The following is a 27,933-nucleotide window of genomic DNA, read 5'->3' as shown; positions in this document are numbered from 1 at the left end:
GACAACATAATCAAATGATTTATTTACTTCATCTCACAAGGTAGATTCGTAGGGGGACTGAGCGCGCTGCTCATTTTGAGCAAGCTGGGTTCGAAGCCAACGGAAACAAAAATCACAGCTTGTGGGCTCAATCCGGAGGTCTGGATGAGCCTCACGAAAGGGACGTTTTGGTCAAACCCCATCCGACGCGTGGAAGAAGCGGGACTGAAAAGAGATCGATCTCAACTACGTCCAAACAGAAGGAATGTTTTACATAGAAGGTCCCAATCCCCTGGCAACCGCCTGCCCAACTCGGTATTCCTACCTTCCCGGGAGAGGCCCGACAGTGAAATTCAGAAACGGACCCAAGGAAAGCAGGCGGGATCGGAAACCCGGGCGGATTCTCCCTCTAGTTCACGCTTCCCGGGTCGGCTTCTCCCTCTAGTTCTCACATCCCCGCCCCAAGTACAGCGTGGGATCTCTGGCAAATGCCCCCGCTGAAAGCCGTGAGGCAAGGCTGGCGTCCTCCCTCGGGGCCGCCTCGGCCCTCCGGGGCAAGCATTCCACGATCCGACTCCGGCACCGAAAGCCATCAGCTGCCCCGCCTGCTTGCCCACTGAGCTATTGAGAGAGCCTGCCCCAATAACATCTCCCGCTTTCTGGGGTGGGATGCCTCCTCCTCGGAAAAGCAATTTTCAGATTCAGTCGAGCGGCGCCAGGCCTGTGACGGGTTGCCCGGAGCAGGTTTGGGATTTTTGAAACGGGTTAACGTTACTGAAATGAGGCAAAAAAAAAAAAAGTGATGATTAAGGAGTATGACCTCTGTCAAGGGGAATTAGCGGAGAACCCTGCACCCAATATTTCCCTTCCTAAAAACTCTGAAAGGAAAATACATCGGAAAAGAAAGTGAAGCTGTGCCTGATTTTCCTGGCTTTTCTCCAGGGGGCAGGGACAATACCAGTGTCACCCACAAATCACTCTCGCCTTCTCCGAGAGAGACCACGGAATCAGGATGCCTGTTTCAGAGGCTTCGGGCCTGTAGAATCGCTCTCTCCTCCAGGGTCCAGGAGTTTCCGCTTCCTAAAGATTTAATGGGCTGTCTGTGAATTTAAAGGAACTTCCCTGGAAGTGACTTGAAAGCCCTCTACACTAATAAAGGGTACACTCTACCTGCCACTCTGCCTTCAGGGCTTGGGTTAAAAAAAAAAATCTCTCGACCAAACCGGTCATTCTTTCTGCTCCCTGAATCCAAAGGGAAGAACGTAGGGACCTTCCGCCATCCGAGTCCCCAGCTGGAGCCCCAAAATGGAGCTCTGCACCCCCAATCACCGGCAGAACCGTAGAGAGCATTTGGGATACAATGTCCCTTCCCTGCAACGGGACTAACCACCCGGGCACGGTCTGGACACGGTCTCTGCATCTCCCTGAGGCTAGCTTTTCAGTGTGGGTCTTTCTTAAAGGAAATGCCCGGCTGATAATACTCCCTTCAGAGTCCTACTTCCCGACGACCGGAGGAAGTCACATCCCTCCATTCAAGACCACGCCTCACTTCCCTCCAGGCTTCGCCTTCCACCTTCAAGGAGTTTTACACCCGCCTAGGGCTTAGGGTGGGGAGGGAGGCTTTTGCAGCTACTGATTTCACGGGGCCATTTGAGAATAAGGGGAGCTGGGAACGCAACTTTCCTTCGGTGACGCCCTCCTGGAAGAGCGACTCTAAAGAGCCTTTTGGGAAAAATGGGAGCCTGAAGTCTACAGCTGGAAGAGATTCTCCATTGTCTAGCAAGATGCACTGCCTCCGGGGTGTGGAAGATTGAGCGGCTATCCCATCCATCTGCTCCCAACCCAACCAGAGGGCTTAGGCTTCAAAGAGGACTTTTCTAGCCTGATTCGTCCAGTAGGGCTACAAAGTGCCTGCCTCTTTTCTCAGCCCTTCCCTTCAACGGTGCAGACTCAGTTCGACTGCGCCTCTGACTTCATTTAAACAAAAATAATAATTTCTCTCTATGATTCAAATAAGCTCTACCCTTCACACCCTCCTATCAGCCCTGAGCCAAAGTATTTCTTGTTCAGTGCAATCAACTTTTAAAACACACACACACAAAATAAATCAGAGAAATGGCTTCCAAATGACTTCAAGAAATCCTATCACTAGCAAGCAAGTGAAGGAATCCTGGTAGGAGGGAAGGACCACAGGACACGCTCCCACTTTGCTCTCCGCGGATTTCCGCCACGACGGTCTCCTGAGTCTCCTGTGGGCGACGCATCTCGTCTCCCCGAGAATAAGTCTTCCGCCGGTAAAGCGCCCTGATCTGCGGGGGCTTTCAGGCCGAGGAAAGGGCCCGGGCGACACCATCCCGCTGCCGGAGGGTCAACACGTTGCCCTCCGCTCTGGGGAGGGGGCCGGAGCCAGGAGGCCCATCCCACTATGGGCCCGGCGGGAGCGAGCTGCCACCGCCTCCCTCCGCTCACTTTGAGGGGAAGGGAGGACCTGGGGAAAAGGGACCTAGAAACGGGGAGGGGGAAAACACAGGAGGTCTCGAGAGTGAAAGCGTTTCCCCCGGCTAGCCTCCGGCTAGTAGAGGTAGCCCCGGGGGCGGGAGGGTTGGGGGTGGGGGGTGATGACAGGTGCTGCTCAGATTACAGTGCTATGCTGCTTCAGACTCGTCACATTCAATTCGAGGTCAGGAACGACGCACATCCAGTCCAGCGAGGAAGAAGTCAGATCTGAAACCAGAAGCGCAGCCCGCTGTCAGCCTACTCTTTGCCCAGGGGTTCGAAAAAACGCTCCCCTTCCGAGGAACCTCAACCCGGAAATGCAGATGGAAGACGGAAATGTAGGCACGAGAAACAGCTAAAATCAGCCCCCGAACTACCATGGAATTTGTTAAGCACTTACTACGTGCCGGGCACTGTATTAAGCGCTGGGGTGGATCCACGCAAATCGGGTTGGACACAGTCCCTGTTCCACATGGGGCTCAAAGTCTCACTCCCCATTTTAGAGGTGAGGGAACTGAGGCCCAGAGAAGTCAAGTGAACTGCGCAAGGCCACACAGCAGACAAGTGGCGAGCCGGGATGAGAACCCATGACTTTCTGATTCCCGGGCCCATGCTCTATCCACTGGGCCAAGTTACTTCTCTGACATTTCAGCAGCACTTGGGAAAAATCCCCCTTTAAAAGGTAGATCGGGCCTGTCCAGTGAGGGTAGTGCCAGCCTAGGGTGATCAAGAAATACCTCAGAACACTTTTGAGATGCTAGTTTGGCACATCAGCAAAGACTACTTTCCCCTCATCGCTGGCACAAACTAGCCAAACCTGTGGGAAGCAGCATGGAGTAATGAGTCCAGCACAAGCCTGGGAGTCAGAGGTCATGGGTTCTAATCCCGGCTCCGCCACTTGTCTGCTGTGTGACCTTCGGCAAGTCACTTCACTTCTCTGCGCCTCAGTTACCGCACCTGTAGAATGGGGACTGAGACTATAAGCCCCAAGTGGGACAGAGACCGTGTCCAACCCCATTTGCTTGGATCCACCCCAGAGCTTAGTGCCGTGCCTGGCACACAGTAAGCTCTTAAATACCAAAATTATTATTATTATTAGCCCACGCACTCAGGGCTAGCCCGACTGCAGGAGGGAAGCAAACACGGTTCTCACTGTCAGCTTACAGCCCCAGGGCCGGGGAGAGTTTCTAGGCCAGGAGGAAGGCTGGATGTTGGCTCCTCCGCCCCTTCAAAACACGGCGGACTTGGACGAAGGGAAAGCTGGATCAGGTCACTCGCCGCCTAACAGTTTGGAACCTCTGCTCCTGAGGGACAGAAAGGGGGACCTCCTTCCGGAAGCTAGATGTGGATTTTTGGCCGCTCCCAGGAAGCCGCCACCGGCCCCGATCCAAGCTGTGTGTCCTGAGGCAGCTGCCCACTCAACTTCTTTTTGGTGGGAATGGCATAAGCGGAAGCGGAGTGGAGGAGGGAAGCTCGCACTCCCTCCCTCCCTCCCTCCATACCACGCTCTGGGGCAAACCAACAGGGCCACCGGTTTCCCCCGGAGCCCGGCTGTTCCTTACCTTCTGGTCCAGGCGCTGGTAATCGCTGGCTTTGGGCCGCCGGGTGACTTTGGCTCGTTTCCCTTCCAAGGCGAAGGCAATAATCTGGAGGGAGAAGGAGAAAGAGCTGTTGCTTCACGCTGGAACTCCGTGGGAGCTCGCTGTTTTTGTAGACTGTATGCTCGTTTTGGGCAGGGAATGTCTGTTTATCGTTATAGTGTAATAGTAATGACAGTATTTGTTGAGCGCTTATTACGTGCCAGACGCTGTACTAAGCGCTGCAGTGGTTACAAGCAAATCGAGTTGGACGCGGTCCCTTGTCCCACGTAGGGCTCGCATTTTCAATCCCCAATTGACAGATGAGGTAACTGACGCACGGTGAAGTGACTTTCCCAGCAGACAAGTGGCGGAGCCAGGATTAGAACCCATGACCTTCTGACTTTCAGGCCCACGTTCTATCCACTGTGCCATGCTGTTTCTCTACTAGTACTCTCCTAAGCGCTTAGTCTGCCCAGAATAAGCGCTCAATAAATGTGACTGAATGGCAGTGTTTTCTCCACAGGCCCTTTTCCTAAGGGCTCAACCCTGAGGGGATTCCAGAGGGTGAAAGGTCTATTTGTAGAAATCTCCACTCAATCGAAGGGGGGGTGGGGATGGTTCTGCTTCCTAGCGTGAGATCCTTGAAGGAGAAGCCTTTTCCTTCCAGCTGTAATTAAGTTCCTGTCCTATGAATCCAAGCCTTATCGTGGCAGGAGAGTTTGCCTACGTTAATGAAGCTTAGAGCTCTGCCACAGAGCAAGAGTCCTGTTAACCTGCCATTCGCCAGGTAGTTGGTTTTGTCTCTCCTTTTTCATTTCTTGAAAAGACAGAATTGACTAGGTTTTAAACTGATTCATTGTACTGTTGGGCTTTTGTATACACGTGCTTTATATTAACCAAAACAATGACCACGGGAATTTGTCACAGAAAGTTTTGTTCAGACAGAGAAGTCTAATTCCTCTCTCCGAAACCAAACCCGGTAGCTCCCTCTGCCTCTTTCTGCTTTTCCCGGGAAAGGCCAGACCTCATCCCTTTCCTTTCCTAGAGCAGCTTCTGGGGTCATGCCAGAAGAGCCCAATTCCAGGGTTCAACGGTATGCGATATTCACCCCAACCCCATAGCACGTACGTAAATATCCGTATCCTCTATTATTCCCCCTTTATGTAATCTATTTTAACGTCTGTCTAACCCTGGAGATTGTAAGCTCCTCGTGGGCAAAGGACCGTGTCTACCAACTCTATTATCTACTGTTTTCCCAGGCGCTTAGTACAGTGCTCTGCACACTGTAGGTGCTCAATATATGCGATCGGATTGATTGATATAGGGCTACCCGTACTGGAAAGGTCTAAGCCGAATCAACACGTTGATCAGCTACAATGGCAGAGACTCAAGTTTTTCAGTGTGGAAGAAGGCGGTGGTAAACGCTTCTGTAGCTTTACCAGGAAAACTCTATGGATACACGGACCAGAACGACCTTATGACAGAAGATGGGATGTTCTGAAGAGGGGGTGCCCATGGAGTCGCTGAGGGTCGCAAACGACTTGACGGCATTTGAAATGGAAGGGGAAAAGTTGCTACCAGCTTTTTATATTCAGGGAAAGGTGAATGTTCTTCGAGGAGCTCAGCATTAAACTGGTAAGAGTCACAAGTCTGAATAAGCTAGTGTGCTAAATAACGTCGTTTCTAAGACAGAGTGTCTATCCACTGAAGCACAGCCTCATTCTTTCCAGCTCCAACTTCTGTTGGGACTTCTTCTGTTTTTAATGGTATTTGTTACGTCCTTGCTATGTGCCAGGCACAGTATTAAGCGCTGGGGTAGATATGAGCAAATCGGGTTGGACGCGGTCTCTATCCCACATGGGGCTCACAGTCTTAATCCTCATTCGACAGATGAGGAAACTGAGGCACAGTTAAGTGACTTGCTCAAGGTCACGCAGCAGACGAGTGGCGGAGCTGGGATTAAAACCCAGGTCCTCTGACGCCAGGCTCAGGCTCTGTCTACTAGGCCACACTGCTTCTCTCAATTCTCTTGAATTGGTGGGGGGCAACCCAGGGAGGAGAAACTGAGACAATCCAGGCTAGAAATAACCGCTGGATCAGAGTTGCTTGGCGGGTTAGGAAAGAAAAGGGCCCTGAGTCACCATTGCTCCGGAGGGCAGGACTTTCTTTCATTTATTCATTCATTCACTCAATCATATTTATTCAGCGCTTACCGTGTGTGGAGCATTGTACTCACACCGGGGAGAGTACAATTTCAAGGCAGAGGCTGCACTGACATTCTGGGGAGATCCTCTAGCCTCCTTAGCTTCCGCTCCAGTCATCCCTTCAACGACGGTATTTAATGATGGTATTTGTTAAGCACTTACTATGTGCCAGGCACTGTACTAAGCACTTGGGTGGATAGAAGGAAATCGGGTTGGTCAGAGTCCCTGTCCCATATGGGACTCGCAGTCTTAATCATTTTACAGATGAGGCCCAGAGTAGTTAAGTGACTTGCCCAGGGTCACACAGCGGACAAGTGGGGCAGCCAGGATTAGAACCCAGGTCCCTCCGACGCCCAGGCCTGTCCTCTATCCACTAGGCCATGCTGCTTCCCTCTTTGAACGTGGAGCTCGTGTCTACCAACTGTCCTGTTCAGGATGAGCACTGAGCACAGAGTTTGGCAGACAGTAGGCGCTCAGTAAATACCACCAATGGATTGACTGATTTCCCTGGGGGGCTCTGAAGCCTCCGAATCCTGAAACTCTTTGGCTTGGCTGACAGGGCTCGGGGTTCATTTGCTAAGTTTTCTGGTCTTAGGACTCAGAGTGTGGTGAGATTCAGAGGCCCGGCCGCACTCGGTTCTCAGTGGTTCCTTGTGGTGGCAGCCTGGTCCGGAGGAGCACTTGCACAAGTTAGCAACATCTGGAATTTGTTGATTTATATTAGTATCTGGCTACACCTCTAGATTGTAAGCTCCTTGTGGGCAGGGCAAATGTGTCCGTTATACTATACTCTCCCAAAAGCAGTTCTGTGCTCATAAACCAGCGAACCTCTTCTCTCCCGACCGACACAATTCGACTGTTTAAGCTCTGGCTCAGCCACACAACCATCTTTCCATTCCTTTCTTCCTCCTATCAGGTTGTTCAGATTCATACTGCGTCTCTGTTCCTGGCTAGATGGGGAGCTCCATTTCCACCGTACTCTCCCAGGTGCCTAGTATAGCGCTTTGCACACAGCAGACAGTCAACGCTACTGATCACCCGATTCATCGGAAGGGGCAGACTATGACCGGCTCGAAGCCCTTGGATATTTAAAAGCGGTTCCGACGGACGGCGTAGTGGACAGAGCCCGGGCCTGGGAGACGGATGGTCATGGGTTCTAATCCTGGCTCTGCCATATGTCTGTTGTGTGACCTTGGTTAAGTCACTTTGCTTCCTCTGTGTCTCGGTTACCTCAAATGTAAAATGGGGATTGAGACTGTGAGCCCCACGTGGGAGAGGGACCCTGTTCGATTCAATTTGCTTGGATCCCCCCCAATGCCTGGCACATAGTAAGCGCTTAATAAATACCGTTACTATTATTATTATTATTTTTATCATAGTCTCTTTTTCGGCTTACCTTTCGCTTGTTGTGGTACGCGATGTACAAAGCCGCAACGAGAATGGCTGCGGTCACCAGGTAGGCGAAGAAGTGGCTGCTCTCGGAATCGGCCTTAGTCGGCCTGGTCTCCAGCAGGTCCTCTGGCTCTTCGTTTCGCCAATCCGGATTCTCCTCGGACTCGGGGCCGGAGAAGCCGAGTCCGGGGTGAGCCTCGGCGGCACCGGGGGCAGACCGGGAGGTCCCGTCTCCTTCGGCATCGTCGCCTGGGTCCTTGAGGGAGGACTCCGGTTTCTCCGCGGGATGGGCTGTCGGGGCGGAAGAGCCCGCTTTCTCAGCGGAGGCGGCCGCGTCAGAGGACCCCAACTTCTCAGCAGGGGTGGCTGTGGTAGAGGACACCAGTTTGTCAGCAGCGGCGGCTGTGGTGGCAAACTCTAGTTTGTCAGCAGGGGCGGATGTGATGGAAGACACCGGCTTCCTCGTGGGGTGGGTGACCGTGTCGGAGGACTCCGGATTGTTAGGGTGGTGGGCAACTGTTTCGGAGGACTCTGGATTCCTAGGGGGGTGGGAGACTGTGTCGGAGGACTCCGGATTCCTAGGGGGGTGGGAGACTGTGTCGGAGGACTCCGGATTGTTAGGGGGGTGGGAGACTGTGTCGGATGGCTCAGGATTCCTAGGGGGGTGGCCGACTGTGTCGGAGGACTCCAGATTCCTAGGGGGGTGGGCGACTGTGTTGAAGGACTCCGGATTGTTAGGGGGGTGGGCGACTGTGTTGGAGGACTCCGGATTGTTAGGGGGGTGGCCGACTGTGTCGGAGGACTCAGGATTCCTAGGGGGCTGGTCGGCTGTGTCGGAGGACTCCGGATTCCTTGGGGGGTGGGCGACTGTGTTGGAGGACTCAGGATTCCTAGGGGGGTGGGCGACTGTTTCGGAGGACTCCGGATTCCTTGGGGGGTGGGCAACTGTGTTGGAGGACTCCGGATTGTTAGGGGGGTGGGCGACTGTGTCGGAGGACTCCGGATTGTTAGGGGGGTGGGAGACTGTGTCGGATGGCTCAGGATTCCTAGGGGGGTGGCCGACTGTGTCGGAGGACTCCGGGTTCCTAGGGGGGTGGGTGACTGTGTCGGAGGACTCCGGATTCCTTGGGGGGTGGGCGACTGTGTCGGAGGACTCCGGATTCTCAGGGAGGTGGGCGACTGTGTCGGAGGACTCCGGATTCTTAGAAGGGTGGGTGGCTACTTCAGAAGACGTCAGCTTGTCAGGCGGGTGGGTGGTTGTGTCGGAGGACCCCAGCTGGCCAGGGGGACTGTTCATCTCAGAGGACCCCACATTCTCTAAGCTGGACGACCCCGGTTCCGCAGGATTGAGTCCCAAATCGACGGTGACTGGCTTGGCATCGTTCCCTAAAGAAAGACGTGTTTGGGTGGAGCTTTATCTTAAAGGCGGAAGGAACTGGGAGCCCAGGAGGGGCGAGGCGGCCGTGGTCCTTCCCCAACCGGGGACACTGGCGGTGACCACCAACCCGGCCATGGCCAGAGACAACAACCCAAGTTGATTACGCCGCATCTACCTAAGCCCTTAGCTCAGTGCTTAGCCCCCAGGAAGCACTTAACCGATGCCACAATTACAGTTCCGGAGACGCCGGTGGCTGAGGTTTTCCTCTTGAGAAGCAACATGGCCTAATGGACAGAGCCCGGGCCTGGGAGCCAGAAGGTCATGGGTTCTAATTCCGCCGCTCGTCTGCCGGGGTGACCTTGGACAAGTCACGTCCCTTCTCTGGGCCTCAGCTACCTCATCGGGAAAATGGGGACTGAGACTAAGCCTCAAGTGGGACACGGAGTGTGTCCAATTTGATTTGCCTGTATCCACCCCAGTGCATAGTACAGTGCCTGGCACATAGTAAGCGCTTAACAATACCATAACAGTAATAATAATAATTATTATTCTCTCTGCCTCCGTTTTCTCATCTGTCAAATGTGGATTAAGTCTGTGAGCCCCAAATGGGGCAGGGACCGTGTGATTAGCTTGTATCTCCCCCTGCGCTTAGTACAGTGCCTGACACATAGTCAGCCCTTAACAAATACCATAATAATAATGCTAATTATTATCACTCTCTCTGCCTCCGTTTTCTCATCTGTCAAATGTGGATTAAGCCTGTGAGCCCCAAGTGGGCTCACCATCTACTTGTTTTGTCGTCTGTCTCCCCCTTCTAGACTGTGAGCCCATTGTTGGGTAGGGATTGTCTCTGTTACCGAATGGTACTTTCCAAGCGCTTAGTATAGTGCTCTTTTAGACTGTGAGCCCACTGTTGGGTAGGGACTGTCTCTATATGTTGCCAACTTGTACTTCCCAAGCGCTTAGTACAGTGCTCTGCACACAGTAAGCGCTCAATAAATACGATTGATGATGATGATGCTCTGCACACAGTAAGTGCTCAACAAATACGACTGAATGAAAGTGGGGCAGGGACTGTGTCCAAACTGATTAGCTTGTATCTCCCCCTGCGCTTAGTATAGTGCCTGGCACATAGTAAGTGCTTAATACCATAATAACAACACTCTTTATTATTACTATTGTTCTCTCTGCCTCTGTTCTCTCACCTGCCAAATGTGAATTAAGCCTGTGAGCCCCAAGTTGGGCAGGGACTGTGTCCAACCTGACTAGCTTGTATCTCCCCTTGCACTTAGTAAAGTGTCTGGCTCAGACTAAGCGCTTAACAAATACCATAATAATAACACATTATTATTACTATTGTTCTCTCTGCCTCTGTTCTCTCACTTGTCAAATGCAGATTAAGCCTGGGAGCCCCAAGTGGGGCAGGGACTATGTCCAACCTTATTAGCTTGTATCTCCCCCTGCGCTTAGTACAGTGCCTGGCACATAGTAAGCACTTAACAAATACCATAACAGCAACACTTATTATTATTACTATTGTTCTCTCTGCTTCTGTTCTCTCACCTGCCAAATGTGAATTAAGCCAGTGAGCCCCAAGTTGGGCAGGGACTGTGTCCAACCTGATTAGCTTGTATCTCCCCCTGCGCTTAGTACAGTGCCTGGCACATAGTAAGTGCTTAACGAATACCATAATAATAATAATACTTATTATTATTATTCTCTCTACCTCCGTTCTCTCAACTGTCAAATGTGAATTAAGTTTGTGAGCCCCAAGTGGGGCAGGGACTGTGTTCAACCTGATTAGCTTGTATCTCCCCCTGCGCTTAGTACAGTGCCTGGCACATAGTAAGCACTTAAATACCATAACAGCAACACTTATTATTATTATTACTATTGTTCTCTCTGCCTCTGTTCTCTCACCTGCCAAATGTGAATTAAGCCAGGGACTGCGTCCAACCTGATTAGCTTGTATCTCCCTCTGCGCTTAGTACAGTGCCTGGCACATAGTAAGTGCTTAATAAATACCATAATAATAATAATACTTATTATTATTATTCTCTCTACCTCCGTTCTCTCAACTGTCAAATGTGAATTAAGCCTGTGAGCCCCACATAGTGCCTGGCACATAGTAAGTGCTTAATAAATACCATAATAATAATAATAATACTTATTATTATTATTCTCTCTACCTCCGTTCTCTCAACTGTCAAATGTGAATTAAGCCTGTGAGCCCCAAGTGGGGCAGGGACTGTGTTCAACCTGATTGGCTTGTATCTCCCCCTGTGCTTTGTACAGTGCCTGGCACATAGTAAGTGCTTAATAAATACCATAATAATAATACTTATTATTATTACTATTGTTCTCTCTGCCTGTTCTCTCACCTGTCACGTGTGAATTAAGCCTGTGAGCCCCAAGTGGGGCAGGGGCTGTGTCCAAACTGATGAGCTTGTATCTACACCAGGGCTTAGTAATAATATTAATAATGGCATTTATTAAGCACTTACTATGTGCAAAGCACTGTTCTGAGCGCTGGGGAGGTTACAAGGTGATCCGGCTGTCCCTCGGGGGGGCTCATGGTCTTCATCCCCATTTTCCCGATGAGGGAACTGAGGCCCAGAGAAGTGAAGTGACTTGCCCAAAGTGCCTCGTTCTCGCCTGTCACGCCGTTGCCCCCCGGCCCACGTCCTCCTCCTGGCCTGGAATGCCCTCCCTCTGCCCATCCGCCAAGCTAGCTCTCTTCCTCCCTTCAAAGCCCTACTGAGAGCTCACCTCCTCCAGGAGGCCTTCCCAGACTGAGCCCTCTTTTCCCTCTCCCCCTGCCCTACCTCCTTCCCCTCCCCACAGCACCTGTATATATATGCTTGTGCAGATTTATTACTCTATTTTACTTGTACATATTTACTATTCCATTTATTTTGTCAACGATGTGCATCTAGCTTTACTTCTATTTATTCCGATGACTTGACACCTGACCACATGTTTTGTTTTGTTGTCTGCCTCCCCCTTCTAGACTGCGAGCCCGTTGTTGGGTAGGGACCGTCTCTCTATGTTGCCAACTTGGACTTCCCAAGCACTTAGTGCAGTGCTCTGCACACAGTAAGCGCTCAATAAATACAACCTGAGAAGCAGCATGGCTCAGTGGAAAGAGCCTGGGGTTTGGAGTCAGAGGTCATGGGTCTGAATGCCAGCACTGCCAACTGTCAGCTGTGTGACTTGGGGCTAGTCACTTCACTTCTCTGGGCCTCAGTTCCCTCATCTGTCAAACGGGGATGAAGACTGTGAGCCCCCCGTGGGACAACCTGATCACCTTGTAACCTCCCCAGTGCTTAGAACAGTGCTTTGCACATAGTAAGCGCTTAATACATGCCATTATTATTATTATTACGACTGACTGAATGAATGAATGACAATTAGCACTGGGAATCATCGTGGCTCAGTGGAAAGAGCACGGGCTTTGGAGTCAGAGGTCATGGGTTCTAATCCCAGCTCTGCCAATTGTCAACTGTGTGACTTTGGGCAAGTCACTTCACTTCTCTGTGCCTCAGTTCCCTCATCCGTCAAATGGAGATGAAGACTGTGAGCCCCCCCGTGGGACAACCTGATCACCTTGTAACCTCCCCAGCACTTAGAACAGTGCTTCGCACACAGTAAGCGCTTAACAAATTTGGTTAATATATTTTGTTGTGTTGTCTGTCTCCCCCTTCTAGACAGTGAGTCTGGTGTTGGGTAGGGACCGTCTCTATATGTTGCCGACTTGTACTTCCCAAGCGCTTAGTACAGTGCTCTGCACACAGTAAGCGCTTAACAAATTTGGTTAATATATTTTGTTTTGTTGTCTGTCTCCCCCTTCTAGACTGTGAGCCCGTTGTTGGGTAGGGTCCGTCTCTATATGTTGCCAACTTGTACTTCCCAAGCGCTTAGTACAGTGCTCTGCACACAGTAAGCGCTTAACAAATTGGGTTAATATATTTTGTTTTGTTGTCTGCCTCGCACTTCTAGACTGTGAGCCCGCTGTTGGGTAGGGCCCGTCTCTATATGTTGCCAACTTGGACTTCCCAAGCACTTAGTACAGTGTTCTGCACACAGTAAGCGCTTAATTAAATCAATCAATCAATCAATCGTATTTATTGAGCGCTTACTGTGTGTAGAGCACTGTACTAAGTGCTTGGGAAGTACAAGTTGGCAACATCTAGAGACGGGCCCTACCCAACAGTGGGCTCACAGTCTAGAAGGGGGAGACAGAGAACAAAACCAAACATACTAACAAAATAAAACAAATAGAATAGATATGTACAAGATAAATAAATATGTACAGACATATATACATATATACAGGTGCTGTGGGGAAGGGAAGGAGGTAAGATGGGGGGGATGGAGAGGGGGACAAGGAGGAAGGAAGGAAGGGGCTCAGTCCGGGAAGGCCTCCTGGAGGAGGTGAAACAGTGCTTTGCATATAGTAAGCGCTTAATAAATGCCATGATTATTATTATTATTATTCTTACTAAACGCTTGGGAAGTACAAGTTGGCAACACACAGAGACGGTCCCTACCCAACAATGGGCTCACAGTCTAGAAGGGGGAGACAGAGAACAAAACCAAACATACTAACAAAATAAAATAAAGAGAATAGATATGTACAAGTAGAGTAATACGTACCAACATATATACATATATAAATGCCATTATGATTATTACGACTCCTTCCGTTCCCCATAGCACCTGTATATATGTATGTTTGTACGTATTTATTATTCTATTTATTTATTTATATAACTTGTACACATCTATTCTATTTTATTTTGTTAATATGTTTGGTTTTGTTCTCTGTCTCCCCCTTTTAGACTGTGAGCCCACTGTTGGGTAGGGACTCTATATGTTGCCAACTTGTACTTCCCAAGCGCTTAGTCCAGTGCTCTGCACACAGTAAGCGCTCAATAAATACGATTGATTGAGCACCTGTATATATGTATATATGTTTGTACATATTTATTACTCTATTTATTTTACTTGTACATATCTATTCTATTTATTTTATTTTGTTAGTATGTTTGGTTTTGTTCTGTCTCCCCCTTTCAGACTGTGAGCCCACTGTTGGGTAGGGACTGTCTCTATATGTTGCCAACTTGTACTTCCCAAGAGCTTAGTACAGTGCTCTGCACACAGTAAGCACTCAATAAATACGATTGATTGATTGACTGAATGAATGACAGCTGGTGGAGCCGGGGGTTGGAACCCATGACCTCTGACCTCTAAAGCCTGTGCTCTTTCCACTGAGCCACGCTGCTTCTCACTAGTACAACTGTCAGCTGGGTGACTTTGGGCAAGTCACTTCACTTCTCTGGGCCTCAGTTCCCTCATCTGGAAAATGGGGATTAAGACTGCGAGCCCCACTCTGGGGCAGACTGATCACCTTGCAACCTCCCCAGTGCTTAGAACAGTGCTCTGCACATAGTAAGCGCTTAATAAATGCCATCATCATCATTATTATTCTTAACTTCTCTATGCCTCAGTTCCCTCATCTGTAAAATGGGGATTAAGACTGCGAGCCCCCCTTTGGGACAGCCTGATCACCTTGTAAGCTCCCCAGCGCTTAGAACAGTGCTTTGCACATAATAAGCACTTAATAAATGCCATTATTATTATTATTATTATTATTATTAACTTCTCTATGCCTCAATTCCCTCACCTGTAAAATGGGGATGAAGACTGTGAGCCCCCCTTGGGGACAGCCTGATCACCTTGTAACCTCCCCAGAGCTTAGAACAGTGCTTTGCACATAGTAAGCACTTAATAAATGCCATCATTATTATTATTAATCAAACAATCAATCGTATTTATTGAGTGCTTACTGTGTGCAGAGCACTCTACTAAGTGCTTGGGAAGTCCAAGTTGGCAACATATAGAGACAGTCCCTACCCAGCAGTGGGCTCACAGTCTAAAAGGGGGAGACAGAGAACAAAACCAAACATACTAACAAAATAAAATAAATAGAATAGATATGTACAAGTAAAATAAACAGAGTAATAAATACGTACAAACATATATATACATATATATATCCAGGTGCTGTGGGGAAGGGAAGGAGGTAAGATGGGGGATGGAGAGGGGGACGAGGGGGACTGTATTATTAATCAATCAATCAATCGTATTTATTGAGCACTTACTGTGTGCAGAGCACTGTACTATGCGCTTGGGAAGTACAAACTGGCAACAGATAGAGACGGTCCCTACCCAACAGTGGGCTCACAGTCTGAAAGGGGGTGACAGAGAACAAAACCAAACATACTAACAAAATAAAATAAATAGAATAGATATGTACAAGTAAAATAGAGTAATAAATATGTACAAACATATATACATATATCCAGGTGCTGTGGAGAAGGGAAAGGAGTAAGATGGGGGGGATGGAGATGGGGACGAGGGGGAGAGGAAGGAAGGGGCTCAGTCTGGAAAGGCCTCCTGGAGGAGGTGAAACAGTGCTTTGCATATAGTAAGCGCTTAATAAATGCCATGATTATTATTATCATTACTAAGCGCTTGGGAAGTCCAAGTTGGCAACATCTAGAGACTGTCCCTACCCAACAGTGGGCTCACAGTCTAGTAGGGGGAGTCACAGAACAAAACCAAACATACTAACAAAATAAAATAAATAGAATAGATATGTACAAGTAAAATAAATAGAGTAATAAATATGTACAGACATATATACAGGTGCTCAATCAATCGTATTTATTGAGCGCTTACTGTGTGCAGAGCACTGTACTAAGCGCTTGGGAAATACACGTTGGCAACATATAGAGACAGTCCCTACCCAACAGTGGGCTCACAGTCTAGAAGGGGGAGACAGAGAACAAAACCAAACATACTAACAAAATGAAATAAATAGAATAGATGTGTACAAGTAAAATAAATAAACAGAGTAATAAATAGGTACAAACATATATCCAAGTGTTGTGGGGAAGGGAAGGAGTAAGATGGGGGGGATGGAGATGGGGACGAGGGGGAGAGGAAGGAAGGGGCTCAGTCTGGGAAGGCCTCCTGGAGGAGGTGAAACAGTGCTTTGCATATAGTAAGCGCTTAATAAATGCCATGATTATTATTATTATTACTAAGCGCTTGGGAAGTCCAAGTTGGCAACATATAGAGACGGTCCCTACCCAACAGTGGGCTCACGGTCTAAAAGGGGGAGACAGAGAACAAAACCAAACATACTAACAAAATGAAATAAATAGAATAGATATGTACAAGTAAAATAGAGTAATAAATATGTACAGACATATATCCAGGTGCTGTGGGGAAGGGAAGGAGTAAGATGGGGGGGATGGAGATGGGGACGAGGGGGAGAGGAAGGAAGGGGCTCAGTCTGGGAAGGCCTCCTGGAGGAGGTGAAACAGTGCTTTGCATATAGTAAGCGCTTAATAAATGCCATGATTATTATTATTATTACTAAGCGCTTGGGAAGTCCAAGTTGGCAACATCTAGAGACGGTCCCTACCCAACAGTGGGCTCACGGTTTAAAAGGGGTGACAGAGAACAAAACCAAACATACAAACAAAATAAAATAAATAGAATAGATATGTACAAGTAAAATAAATAGAGTAATAAATATGTACAGACATATATACATATATACAGGTGCTCAATCAATCGTATTTATTGAGCGCTTACTGTGTGCAGAGCTCTGTACTAAGCGCTTGGGAAGTACAGGTTGGCAACATATAGAGACAGTCCCTACCCAACAGTGGGCTCACAGTCTAAAATGGGGAGACAGAAAAAAAAACCAAACTAACAAAATAAAATAAATAGAATAGCTATGTACAAGTAAAATAAATAGAGTAATAAATATGTACAGACATATATCCAGGTGCTGTGGGGAAGGGAAGGAGTAAGATGGGGGGGATGGAGATGGGGACGAGGGGGAGAGGAAGGAAAGGGCTCAGTCTGAGAAGCCCTCCTGGAGGAAGTGAAACAGTGCTTTGCATATAGTAAGCGCTTAATAAGTGCCATGATTATTATTATTATTATTAATAAGCGCTTGGGAAGTCCACGTTGGCAAACATATAGAGACAGTCCCTACCCAACAGTGGGCTCACAGTCTAGAAGGGGGAGACAGAGAACAAAACCAAACATACTAACAAAATAAAATAGAGTAGATATGTACAAGTAAAATAGAGTAATAAATATGTACAGACATATATACAGGTGCTCAATCAATCGTATGTATTGAGCGCTTACTGTGTGCAGAGCACTGTACTAAGCGCTTGGGAAGTACAGGTTGGCAACGTATAGAGACGGTCCCTACCCAACAGTGGGCTCACAGTCTAGAAGGGGGAGACAGAGGACAAAACCAAACATACTAACAAAATGAAATAAATAGAATAGATGTGTACAAGTAAAATAAACAAATAGAGTAATAAATAGGTACAAACATATATCCAGGTGCTGTGGGGAAGGGAAGGAGTAAGACGGGGGGGATGGAGATGGGGACGAGGGGGAGAGGAAGGAAGGGGCTCAGTCTGGGAAGGCCTCCTGGAGGAGGTGAAACAGTGCTTTGCATATAGTAAGCGCTTAATAAATGCCATGATTATTATTATTATTACTAAGCGCTTGGGAAGTCCAAGTTGGCAAACATATAGAGACAGTCCCTACCCATCAGTGGGCTCACAGTCTAAAAGGGGGAGACAGAGAACAAAACCAAACATACTAACAAAATAAAATAAATAGAATAGATATGTACAAGTAAAATAGAGTAATAAATATGTACAGACATATATACAGGTGCTCAATCAATCGTATTTACTGAGCGCTTACTGTGTGCGGAGCACTGTACTAAGCGCTTGGGAAGTCCACGTTGGCAACATCTAGAGACAGTCCCTACCCAACAGTGGGCTCACAGTCTAGAAGGGGGAGACAGAGAACAAAACCAAACCTACTAACAAAATGAAATAAATAGAATAGATATGCACAAGTAAAATAGAGTAATAAATATGTAGAGACATATATTCATATATCCAGGTGCTGTGGGGAAGGGAAGGAGGTAAGATGGGGGGGATGGAGAGAGGGATGAGGGGGAGAGGAAGGAAGGGGCTCAGTCTGGGAAGGCCTCCTGGAGGAGGTGAAACAGTGCTTTGCATATAGTAAGCGCTTAATAAATGCCATTATTATTATTAGTATTAATAAGCGCTTGTGAAGTCCAAGTTGGCAACATGTAGAGACAGTCCCTACCCAACAGTGGGCTCACAGTCTAAAAGGGGGAGACAGAGAACAAAACCAAACATACTAACAAAATAAAACAGAGTAGATAGGTACAAGTAAAATAAATAGAGTAATAAATATGTACAGACATATATACAGGTGCTCAATCAATCGTATTTATTGAGCGCTTACTGTGTGCAGAGCACTGTACTAAGCGCTTGGGAAGTCCAAGTTGGCAACATATAGAGACGGTCCCTACCCAACAGTGGGCTCACAGTCTAGAAGGGGGAGACAGAGGACAAAACCAAACATACTAACAAAATGAAATAAATAGAATAGATGTGTACAAGTAAAATAAATAGAGTAATAAATAGGTACAAACATATATCCAGGTGCTGTGGGGAAGGGAAGGAGTAAGATGGGGGGGATGGAGATGGGGACGAGGGGGAGAGGAAGGAAGGGGCTCAGTCTGGGAAGGCCTCCTGGAGGAGGTGAAACAGTGCTTTGCATATAGTAAGCGCTTAATAAATGCCATGATTTATCATTACTAAGTGCTTGGGAAGTCCAAGTTGGCAACATATAGAGACAGTCCCTACCCAACAGTGGGCTCACAGTCTAGAAGGGGGAGACAGAGAACAAAATCAAACCTACTAACAAAATGAAATAAATAGAATAGATATGCACAAGTAAAATAGAGTAATAAATATGTAGAGACATATATTCATATATCCAGGTGCTGTGGGGAAGGGAAGGAGGTAAGATGGGGGGGATGGAGAGAGGGATGAGGGGGAGAGGAAGGAAGGGGCTCAGTCTGGGAAGGCCTCCTGGAGGAGGTGAAACAGTGCTTTGCATATAGTAAGCGCTTAATAAATGCCATTATTATTATTAGTATTACTAAGCGCTTGTGAAGTCCAAGTTGGCAACATCTAGAGACAGTCCCTACCCAACAGTGGGCTCACAGTCTAAAAGGGGGAGACAGAGAACAAAACCAAACATACTAACAAAATCAAATAGAGTAGATATGTACAAGTAAAATAAATAGAGTAATAAATATGTACAGACATATATACAGGTGCTCAATCAATCGTATTTACTGAGCGCTTACTGTGTGCGGAGCACTGTACTAAGCGCTTGGGAAGTCCACGTTGGCAACATCTAGAGACGGTCCCTACCCAACAGTGGGCTCACAGTCTAGAAGGGGGAGACAGAGGACAAAACCAAACATACTAACAAAATGAAATAAATAGAATAGATGTGTACAAGTAAAATAAATAGAGTAATAAATAGGTACAGACATATATCCAGGTGCTGTGGGGAAGGGAAGGAGTAAGATAGGGGGGATGGAGATGGGGACGAGGGGGAGAGGAAAGAAGGGGCTCAGTCTGGGAAGGCCTCCTGGAGGAGGTGAAACAGTGCTTTGCATATAGTAAGCGCTTAATAAATGCCATGATTATTATTATTATTACTAAGCGCTTGGGAAGTCCAAGTAGGCAACATATAGAGACGGTCCCTACCCAACAGTGGGCTCACAGTCTAAAAGGGGGGGAGACAGAGAACAAAACCAAACATACTAACAAAATAAAATAAATAGAATAGATATGTACAAGTAAAATAAAGAAATAAATAGAGTAATAAATATGTACAGACATATATACAGGTGCTCAATCAATCGTATTTATTGAGCGCTTACTGTGTGCAGAGCACTGTACCAAGCGCTTGGGAAGTCCACGCTGGCAACATCTAGAGACAGTCCCTACCCAACAGTGGGCTCACAGTCTAAAAGGGGGAGACAGAGAACAAAACCAAACATACTAACAAAATGAAATAAATAGAATAGATGCGTACAAGTAAAATAAATAGAGTAATAAATAGGTACAGACATATATCCAGGTGCTGTGGGGAAGGGAAGGAGTAAGATGGGGGGGATGGAGATGGGGACGAGGGGGAGAGGAAGGAAGGGGCTCAGTCTGGGAAGGCCTCCTGGAGGAGGTGAAACAGTGCTTTGCATATAGTAAGCGCTTAATACATGCCATGATTATTATTATTATTACTAAGCGCTTGGGAAGTCCAAGTTGGCAACATCTAGAGACGGTCCCTACCCAACAGTGGGCTCACGGTCTAAAAGGGGGAGACAGAGAACAAAACCAAACATACTAACAAAATGAAATAAATAGAATAGATATGTACAAGTAAAATAGAGTAATAAATATGTACAGACATATATACAGGTGCTCAATCAATCGTATTTACTGAGCGCTTACTGTGTGCGGAGCACTGTACTAAGCGCTTGGGAAGTCCACGTTGGCAACATCTAGAGACAGTCCCTACCCAACAGTGGGCTCACAGTCTAAAAGGGGGAGACAATCAATCAATCAATCAATCGTATTTATTGAGCGCTTACTGTGTGCAGAGCACTGTACTAAGCGCTTGGGAAGTACAAACTGGCAACACATAGAGACAGTCCCTACCCAATAGTGGGCTCACAGTGTAGAAGGGGGAGACAGATAACAAAACCAAACATACTAACAAAATAAAATAAATAGAATAGATACAAGTAAAATAAATAAATAGAGTAATAAATATGTACAAGCATATATACATATATACAGGTGCTGTGGGGAAGGGAAGGTGGTAATATGGTGGGGATGGACGGGAGGACGAGGGGGAGAGGAAGGAAGGGGCTCAGTCTGGGAAGGCCTCCTGGAGGAGGAGACAGACAACAAAACCAAACATACTAACAAAATGAAATAAATAGAATAGATAGGTACAAGTAAAATAAATAGAGTAATAAACAGGTACAGACATATATCCAGGTGCTGTGGGGAAGGGAAGGAGGTAAGATGGGGGGGATGGAGAGGGGGACTGTATTAGTAGTACAGTGCCTGGCGAATAGTTAACGAATAGCATCATGACGATAATAAGGAATTATAATTTTTCGGTCAGTTACTTACGGGCCCCCGGCTGCCGGATGAGGGGGTTCCCGGCGGCGGGCTGCGGCAGGTGGGCCACCAAAGGGGCCAGGAGGGCCACCAGCGGGGCCGCCAAGGCCCACCGCCCCATCCTGAGGCGACGGCCAACTGGCTGACCCTCCCGCCGCTCTCGCGAGAACGGCCGCGCGCCGGCCACGCCCCCCAGAATCACGTGACCCTCGCCCCTCCCATTCCGACCGCGCCCCTCTCCGCTGCTCCCTCGCGTCAGCTCCCCCTGCCGACCGGAGGCCGCCCCGGTCCCCTTTAAAAATCATCGATCGATCGCATTGATTGAGCGCCTACTGTGTGCAGAGCACTGGACTAATCAATCAATCAATCAATCGTATTTATTGAGCAATTACTATGGGCAGAGCACTGTACTAAGCGCTTGGGAAGTACAAATTGGCAACAGATAGAGACAGTCCCTACCCAACAGTGGGCTCACAGTCTAAAAGGGGGAGACAGAGAACAGAACCAAACATACCAACAAAATAAAATAAATAGGATAGAAATGTACAAGTAAAATAAATAAATAAATAAATAAATAGAGTAATAAATATGTACAACCATATATACATATATACAGGTGCTGTGGGGAAGGGAAGGAGGTAAGACGGGGGGATGGAGAGGGGGACGAGGGGGAGAGGAAGGAAGGGGCTCAGTCTAAGCGCTTGGGAAGTCCATGTTGGCAATATATAGAGACGGTCCCTACCAACAGTGGGCTCATTCATTCAGTCGTATTTATTGAGCGCTTACTGTGTGCAGAGCACTGGACTAACCGCTTGGGAAGGACAAGTCGGCAACATATAGAGACGGTCCCTACCCAACAGTGGGCTCATTCATTCATTCATTCAATCATATTTATTGAGCGCTTACTGTGTGCACAGCACCGGACTAAGCGCTTGGGAAGGACAAGTTGGCAACACATAGAGACGATCCCTACCCAACAGCGGGCTCACAGTCTAGAAGGGGGAGAAAGAGAACAAAACAAAACATATTAACAAAATAAAATAAATAGAATAAATATGTACAAATAAAAAAAATAGAGTAGTAAATGCGTGCAAACATATATACATATCTACAGGTGCTGTGGGGAGGGGAAGGAGGTAAGGCAGGGGGGATGGGGACGGGGAGGAGGGGGAAAGGAAGGAAGGGGCTCAGTCTGGGAAGGCCTCCTATAATAATAATAATAATAATAATAATAATGATGGCATTGATTAAGCGCTTACTATGTGCAAAGCACTGTTCTAAGCACTGTACCGCTCACTCTCCACTGGTTCCTTCCCCTCTGCCTTCAAACATGCCCATGTCTCTCCCATCCTAAAAAAACCCTCTCTTGACCCCACCTCACCTTCTAGTTATCGTCCCATATCCCTCCTACCATTCCTTTCCAAACTCCTTGAACGAGTTGTCTACACTCGCTGCCTAGAATTCCTCAATAACAACTCTCTCCACGACCCCCTCCAGTCTGGCTTCCGTCCCCTACATTCCACGGAAACTGCCCTCTCAAAGGTCACCAATGACCTCCTGCTTGCCAAATCCAACGGCTCCTACTCTGTTCTAATCCTCCTCGACCTCTCAGCTGCCTTTGACACTGTGGACCACCCCCTTCTTCTCAACACGCTATCTGACCTTGGCTTCACAGACTCCGTCCTCTCCTGGTTCTCCTCTTATCTCTCCGGTCGTTCTTTCTCAGTCTCTTTTGCAGGCTCCTCCTCCCCCTCCCATTCTCTTACTGTGGGGGTTCCCCAAGGTTCAGTGCTTGGTCCCCTTCTGTTCTCAATCTACACGCACTCCCTTGGTGACCTCATTCGCTCCCACGGCTTCAACTATCATCTCTACGCTGATGACACCCAGATCTACATCTCTGCCCCTGCTCTCTCCCCCTCCCTCCAGGCTCGCATCTCCTCCTGCCTTCAGGACATCTCCATTTGGATGTCTGCCCGCCACCTAAAGCTCAACATGTCGAAGACTGAACTCCTTGTTTTCCCTCCCAAACCTTGCCCTCTCCCTGACTTTCCCATCTCTGTTGACAGCACTACCATCCTTCCCGTCTCACAAGCCCGCAACCTTGGTGTCATCTTCGACTCCGCTCTCTCATTCACCCCTCACATCCAAGCCGTCACCAAAACCTGCTGGTCTCAGCTCCGCAACATTGCCAAGATCCGCCCTTTCCTCTCCATCCAAACCGCTACCCTGCTAATTCAAGCTCTCATCCTATCCCGTCTGGACTACTGCATCAGCCTTCTCTCTGATCTCCCATCCTCGTGTCTCTCTCCACTTCAATCCATACTTCATGCTGCTGCCCGGATTATCTTTGTCCAGAAACGCTCTGGGCATATTACTCCCTCCTCAAAAATCTCCAGTGGCTACCAATCAATCTGCGCATCAGGCAGAAACTCCTCACCCTGGGCTTCAAGGCTGTCCATCACCTCACCCCCTCCTACCTCACCTCCTTTCTCTCCCTCTACAGCCCAGTCCGCACCCTCCGCTCCTCCACCGCTGATCTCCTCACCATACCTCGTTCTCGCCTGTCCCGCCATCGACCCCCGGCCCACGTCATCCCCCGGGCCTGGAATGCCCTCCCTCTGCCCATCCGCCAAGCTAGCTCTCTTCCTCCCTTCAAGGCCCTACTGAGAGCTCACCTCCTCCAGGAGGCCTTCCCAGACTGAGCCCCTTCCTTTCTCTCCCCTTCATCCCCCTCTCCATCTCCCCATCTTACCTCCCTCCCTTCCCCACAGCACCTGTATATATGTATATATGTTTGTACATATTTTTTTACTCTATTTATTTATTTATTTATTTTATTTGTACATATCTATTCTATTTATTTTATTTTGTTAGTATGTTTGGTTTTGTTCTCTGTCTCCCCCTTTTAGACTGTGAGCCCACTGTTGGGTAGGGACTGTCTCTATATGTTGCCAATTTGTACTTCCCAAGCGCTTAGTACAGTGCTCTGCACATAGTAAGCGCTCAATAAATACGATTGATGATGATGATGATGATGGGGAGGTTACAAGGTGATCGGGTTGTCCCATGGGGGGCTCACAGTCTTAATCCCCATTTTACAGATGAGGGAGCTGAGGCCCAGAGAAGTGAAGTGACTTGCCCAAAGTCACCTGGCTGACAAGTGGCAGAGCCGGGATTTGAACCCATGACCTCTGACTCCAAAGCCCAGGCTCTTTCCACTGAGCCACACTGCTTCTGAGCTGTTTTAGCACCCACCCACGCCCTTCCCCACTCACGTCATATTCCTGGGATCTGTTAAGCGCTCACTGTAGTAATAACAATAATAACGATGATATTTGTTCATTCATTCATTCAATCGTATTGATTGAGCGCTTACTGTGTGCAGAGCACTGTACTAAGCGCTTGGGAAGTACAAGTTGGCAACATATAGAGATGGTCCCTACCCAACACCAGGCTCACAGTCTAGAAGGGGGAGACAGACAACAAAACAAAATATACTAACAATATTTGTTAAGTGCTTACTGCATACAAAGCACTGTTCTAAGCGCTGGGGAGATACAAGGTGATCAGGTTGTCCCAAGTGGGGCTCACAGTCTTCATCCCCATTTTACAGATGAGGTAACTGAGGCACAGAGAAGTTAAGTGGCTTGCCCAAGGTCACACGGCTGACAAGTGGCGGAGTCAGGATTTGAACCCATGACCTCTGACTCCCAAGCCCACACTCTTTCCACTGAGCCACGCTGCTTCTCTATGATAAGGGCAAGGGGAGACTAGGGAGGGAAGCATTAAGACAGCCTCCTTCTCAGGGTCTTTTTGCTGTTTCATGTCGTTTATTGTTATACTGTACTCTCCCAAGCACTTAGTACAGTGCTCTGCACACGGTAAGTGCTCAATAAATACGATTGAATGAATAAATTCAGTCCTCCTGTCTTGACAAAACAACCCTTTAGGCTGTCACGATCTCCTGCGCCCAGGCGACGCTTCCGAAGCTCAACGGACTCCAGTTGGGACAGAGTGGTCTTACTGCACACAAGAAGTGCTCAATAAATACGATTGATTGATTGATTGATTGATTGATCAGCGCTATTTCTAGGGAGACGGCAAAGTCACTGTCCACCTGCTCTCCTGCCCCCTCCCAGAGTTTCCACAATAATCGCAGTAGCCCCTGGGGTTGGGGGTGAGGGAGCAGAAGCCATCTTCTGAGCTGAGGAGCAGCGCAGCCCACTAGAAAGAGCCCGGTCCTGGGCGTCAGAGGGCCTGGGTTCTGGGTTCTAATCCCGGTGCCACCCCTTGCCGGTTGTGTGACCACAGTCAACTCACTTTACCCTGAGCCTGTTTCCTCATCTGTAAAATGGGGGTTCAACACCTGTTCTCTCTACTGTTCGTTTAGATTGTTAATCTCACGTAGGATGGGGATTGTGTCCGACTGGATTCATTTGTATCTACCATAGCACTTAGAACAAAGCACATTTTAGGCACTTAAATACTATAATGACGATTTCAGCGAGCTCCTACCTCATACGGACTTCGAGGAGTTCCCAGGACTTTTAAAGCGAGTAAGGTAGCAGGAAGCAGGAAGATTGGGGTCAGGGCCGCTGGGTTTGATGATGATGATGATGATGGCATTTATTAAGCGCTTACTATGTGCAAAGCACTGTTCTAAGCGCTGGGGTAGAGACAAGGTAATCAAGTTGTCCCACGTGGGGCTCACAGACTTAATCCCCATTTTCCAGATGAGGTAACCGAGGCACAGAGAAGTTAAGTAATTTGCCCAAAGTCACACAGCTGACAAGTGGCAGAGCCGGAATTTGAACCCGTGACCTCTGGCTCCAAAGCCCGGGCTCTTTCCACTGAGCCACACTGCTTCTCACTGTGGGGAGGGGGGAAGGGACGGGAGAAGGGGGGAGAGGGAGAGGGGAAAGGGAGAGGTGGGAAAGGGAGAGGGGGGGAAAGGGAGAGTAGGGAAAGGAAAAAAGGCAGCAGAAGAGAGGGGAGAAGAGGGGGAGGGAGAGAGGAGGGAGAAGAGGAAGAAGAGGAAGAGGGGGAGGGGGAGAAGGAGAGGAGGAAGGAGATGTGGGAGAGAGGGAGAGAATGAGGATGAGGGAGAGGAGTCTTCTGCCCAAAGTCACACAGCTGACAATGTCATTTAGCCATTTAGTCATTAAGAGTCATTTAGCCACCATGAAATGGATCTTTTCCTCCCTAGTTAACTATTCCACACATCCAAGAGTTCTCCAACAAGTCCCCCCGCCCCACCCCAACTGATTGGGCGGGTGGTCTGCTGCACAGGTGAGAGAGCAGGTCCAGTCAATAATAGTGATGCTATTTGTTAAGCGCTTACTATGTGCAAGCACTGTTCTAAGCGCTGAGGTAGATGCAAACTAATCATGTTGGACACAGTCCCTGTCTCACATGGGGCTCGCAATCTCAATCCCCAATTTACAGATGAGGTAACTGAGGCATAGAGAAGTGACTTGCCCAAGGTCACCCAGCAGACAAGTGGCGGAGCCGGGACTAGAACCCACGACCTTCTGACTCCCCACCCACGACGCCAAGCTGTGTCCCCTGGTCAAATCCTCCCCTCCGGGGAGTAGGGTTATGGATGCAATTGGAGAAAGGTTGTACGGAATGGATATTGTTAGATCAATCAATCAATCATATTTATTGAGCGCTTACTGTGTGCAGAGCACTGTACTAAGATCATTTGACACCTTTTGATAAGCCAAACAAGGGAAATGCAAAAAGGTAGGGCTCACCGAATTGGCATCTAGGCAAGACATCCTCTTTAGGCTCCGATTATCATTGAAATCAGAGCATGTTAAGAACGCCCAGCAGACTACTAGGTCTCCGGATTCATTCATTCATTCAATTGTATTTATTGAGCGCTTACTGTGTGCAGAGCACTGTACTAAGTGCTTGGGAAGTACAAGTTGGCAACATAGAATCCTCTTTAGGCCCCTATTATCATTGGAATCAGAGCATGTTAAGAACGCCCAGCACTCTATTAGTTCTCCGGGTTCATTCATTCATTCAATTGTATTTATTGAGCGCTTACTGTGTGCAGAGCACTGTACTAAGGGCTTCGGAAGTACAAGTTGGCAACATATAGAGACGGTCCCTACCCAACAGTGGGCTCACAGTCTAGAAATCTGCCATAACTCCCAAGTCTCTTCTCTAGAGCAGTGTAACCGACCCTCTAAACTGTAAATCTCCTAGCGGGCAGGGAAGCTGTCTACCAACTAAGCCATATAGCACTTGCCCAAGTGCTTTGTACGGTGCTTCGCCACAGCGAGCACTCAATAAGTACAACTGATCGACTCATCCTGTTCAGGGAAAGGGGAGTTCTGCTTGTTTGAGGTACTGCTTCTTTTCTGAAAGTAAAGCTGGGGGCCGAGGGTAAACAAGGTGGGAAGTGAGGGAGATTTTTGCTCCTCTTAGTTTGCGGTAATGCCGCGAGCCGGAGAGAAGTAGGACTGCTTTTGTGGCCTCGTATCAAAAAGATGCCCCTTCCGGACAACATTCAGGGAGCAAATTGCCTTTCCTTTTTAATCCTAAGGGCCGGAGCCTTTCATTAATAATAATAATAACAATAATAGTATTTGTTAAGCGCTTACTCTGTGTCAGGCATTGTACTAAGTGCTGGGGATGATATAAGTGCCTTCAGGCAAGCAGGCCAATCCCCAGCCTCCCTGGATTTCCCAGAATAGCCCCTGGATTCAAGTCTGGACTGAAGAGACATGCACAAGAGCCTTTGCAGCTGCAGTTTTATT

At 48.2% G+C, this 27,933-nt stretch overlaps 1 protein-coding gene across 1 annotated transcript; it reads right to left on the bottom strand.

Annotated features, from left to right (window-relative positions):
- TGOLN2 (trans-golgi network protein 2) lies at window positions 1-21,299 on the bottom strand. Its single transcript, XM_038759059.1, has 4 exons — window positions 21,176-21,299; window positions 7,656-9,037; window positions 4,038-4,121; window positions 1-2,703 (listed from the first exon to the last, which is right to left on the bottom strand). The coding sequence occupies exons 1-4, from the start codon at window positions 21,282-21,284 to the stop codon at window positions 2,698-2,700; spliced, it is 1,581 nt and encodes a 526-aa protein (XP_038614987.1). The 5' UTR covers window positions 21,285-21,299; the 3' UTR covers window positions 1-2,697.
- Between the last annotated feature and the right edge of the window lie 6,634 nt (window positions 21,300-27,933).

Source organism: Tachyglossus aculeatus, chromosome 17 (assembly GCF_015852505.1).
Source record: "Tachyglossus aculeatus isolate mTacAcu1 chromosome 17, mTacAcu1.pri, whole genome shotgun sequence".
Lineage (NCBI taxonomy): Eukaryota > Metazoa > Chordata > Mammalia > Monotremata > Tachyglossidae > Tachyglossus > Tachyglossus aculeatus.
Note: the sequence above shows the minus strand (reverse complement) of the source record. Positions and strands in the feature narration are given on the sequence as shown.

Excerpts from the sequence above, each read along its gene's own strand:
- TGOLN2 (XM_038759059.1), bottom strand. The coding sequence starts at position 21,284 with ATGGGGCGGTGGGCCTTGGCGGCCCCGCTGGTGGCCCTCCTGGCCCCT. Across the intron at positions 9,038-21,175 it reads CATCCGGCAGCCGGGGGCCC|GGAACGATGCCAAGCCAGTC; the intron begins GTAAGTAACTGA and ends GTCTTTCTTTAG. Across the intron at positions 4,122-7,655 it reads CGTACCACAACAAGCGAAAG|ATTATTGCCTTCGCCTTGGA; the intron begins GTAAGCCGAAAA and ends TTCTCCCTCCAG.